A 972-nucleotide genomic window follows, 5' to 3' on the forward strand; every position below is an offset into this window, starting at 1 on the left:
TTGTCGGTGCGTGAACGATCTTCGGATATTGCACGTATCGTCAAGGATAGAGACTGTCAAGTGGTTAATTGTGTGTATGATTGCTATGATGTGACTTGCTTATTGTGTAAATAATGTGCTGGTAGGAAGTGGGTTATAGACAAGTAGATGTAGAGTGTGATAGAAGTGGCAAGGGTCTAGTAAGAGTGTTACTGACATGACGATAGTACGTGGTAGGGTAAGCCTATACGTGACTTCGTTATTAAAGTGGCAAAGTGGCATAACGATATTCATTATTAAAGTGGCAAAGTGGCATAACGTTAATCGTTTTATTAAAAAACTAAACTAATGAACGGAAATTGAACATACAAACAACTACCTATAGTTAAACAAAATAAAATTATACAATCCTTTTATTAAAAAACCTTAAACATAATTAAAAACATACAAACTTAAAGAAAAAAGTATTGTAAAAAAATTCATATAAGGTTTCTAAATATTTCCTTATACACAACTTTTTTTGTTTGACTAATCAATTTGGATTCCTTATCTAATAAAACAATCTTAATACCTTCGCGAGTCTTCACTCTAGACAAAGCAACATAAAGCTGGCCATGTGTAAAAACCGGGTCTTTTAAATATAATCCGACACGCGCTAAAGATTATCCTTGACTTTTATTTATAGTCATTGCAAAACAAACCGATATAGGAAAATGTCTCCTCTTTAACTTGAATGGAAGCTTCTTATCAAACGGTGTAAGACTTATTCTGCTAATTAAAGTACGAAATCCAATATTTGTACCAGAAACAACCTTAGCTTCAATGACGCGTTTACCCAAACTAACAACTTGTAGTCGAGTTCCATTGCACAACCCTTTTTTTCTGATTAATATTTCGTAGTAACATAATAGGAACTCCAACCTTAAGTAACAAACGATGGTTTGGCATTCCAAACATCTTTATACCATTAAGAAAATCAGGAGAGTACAACGT

At 33.2% G+C, this 972-nt stretch overlaps 1 protein-coding gene across 1 annotated transcript in view; it reads right to left on the minus strand.

Moving 5' to 3' along the window:
• Positions 1-819: 819 nt before the first annotated feature.
• Positions 820-972, minus strand: part of LOC143609787 (uncharacterized) — a 940-nt gene continuing 787 nt past the window's right edge. The window contains exon 3 of the mRNA XM_077084442.1: positions 820-972. This exon is cut by the window's right edge and continues 173 nt beyond it. Within this exon, the coding sequence (XP_076940557.1) occupies positions 820-972 (153 nt within the window).

Source organism: Bidens hawaiensis, unplaced genomic scaffold (assembly GCF_021521415.1).
Source record: "Bidens hawaiensis isolate Kalapana, Puna unplaced genomic scaffold, B.hawaiensis_p1.1 tig00015691_1, whole genome shotgun sequence".
In the NCBI taxonomy this organism is placed as follows: domain Eukaryota; kingdom Viridiplantae; phylum Streptophyta; class Magnoliopsida; order Asterales; family Asteraceae; genus Bidens; species Bidens hawaiensis.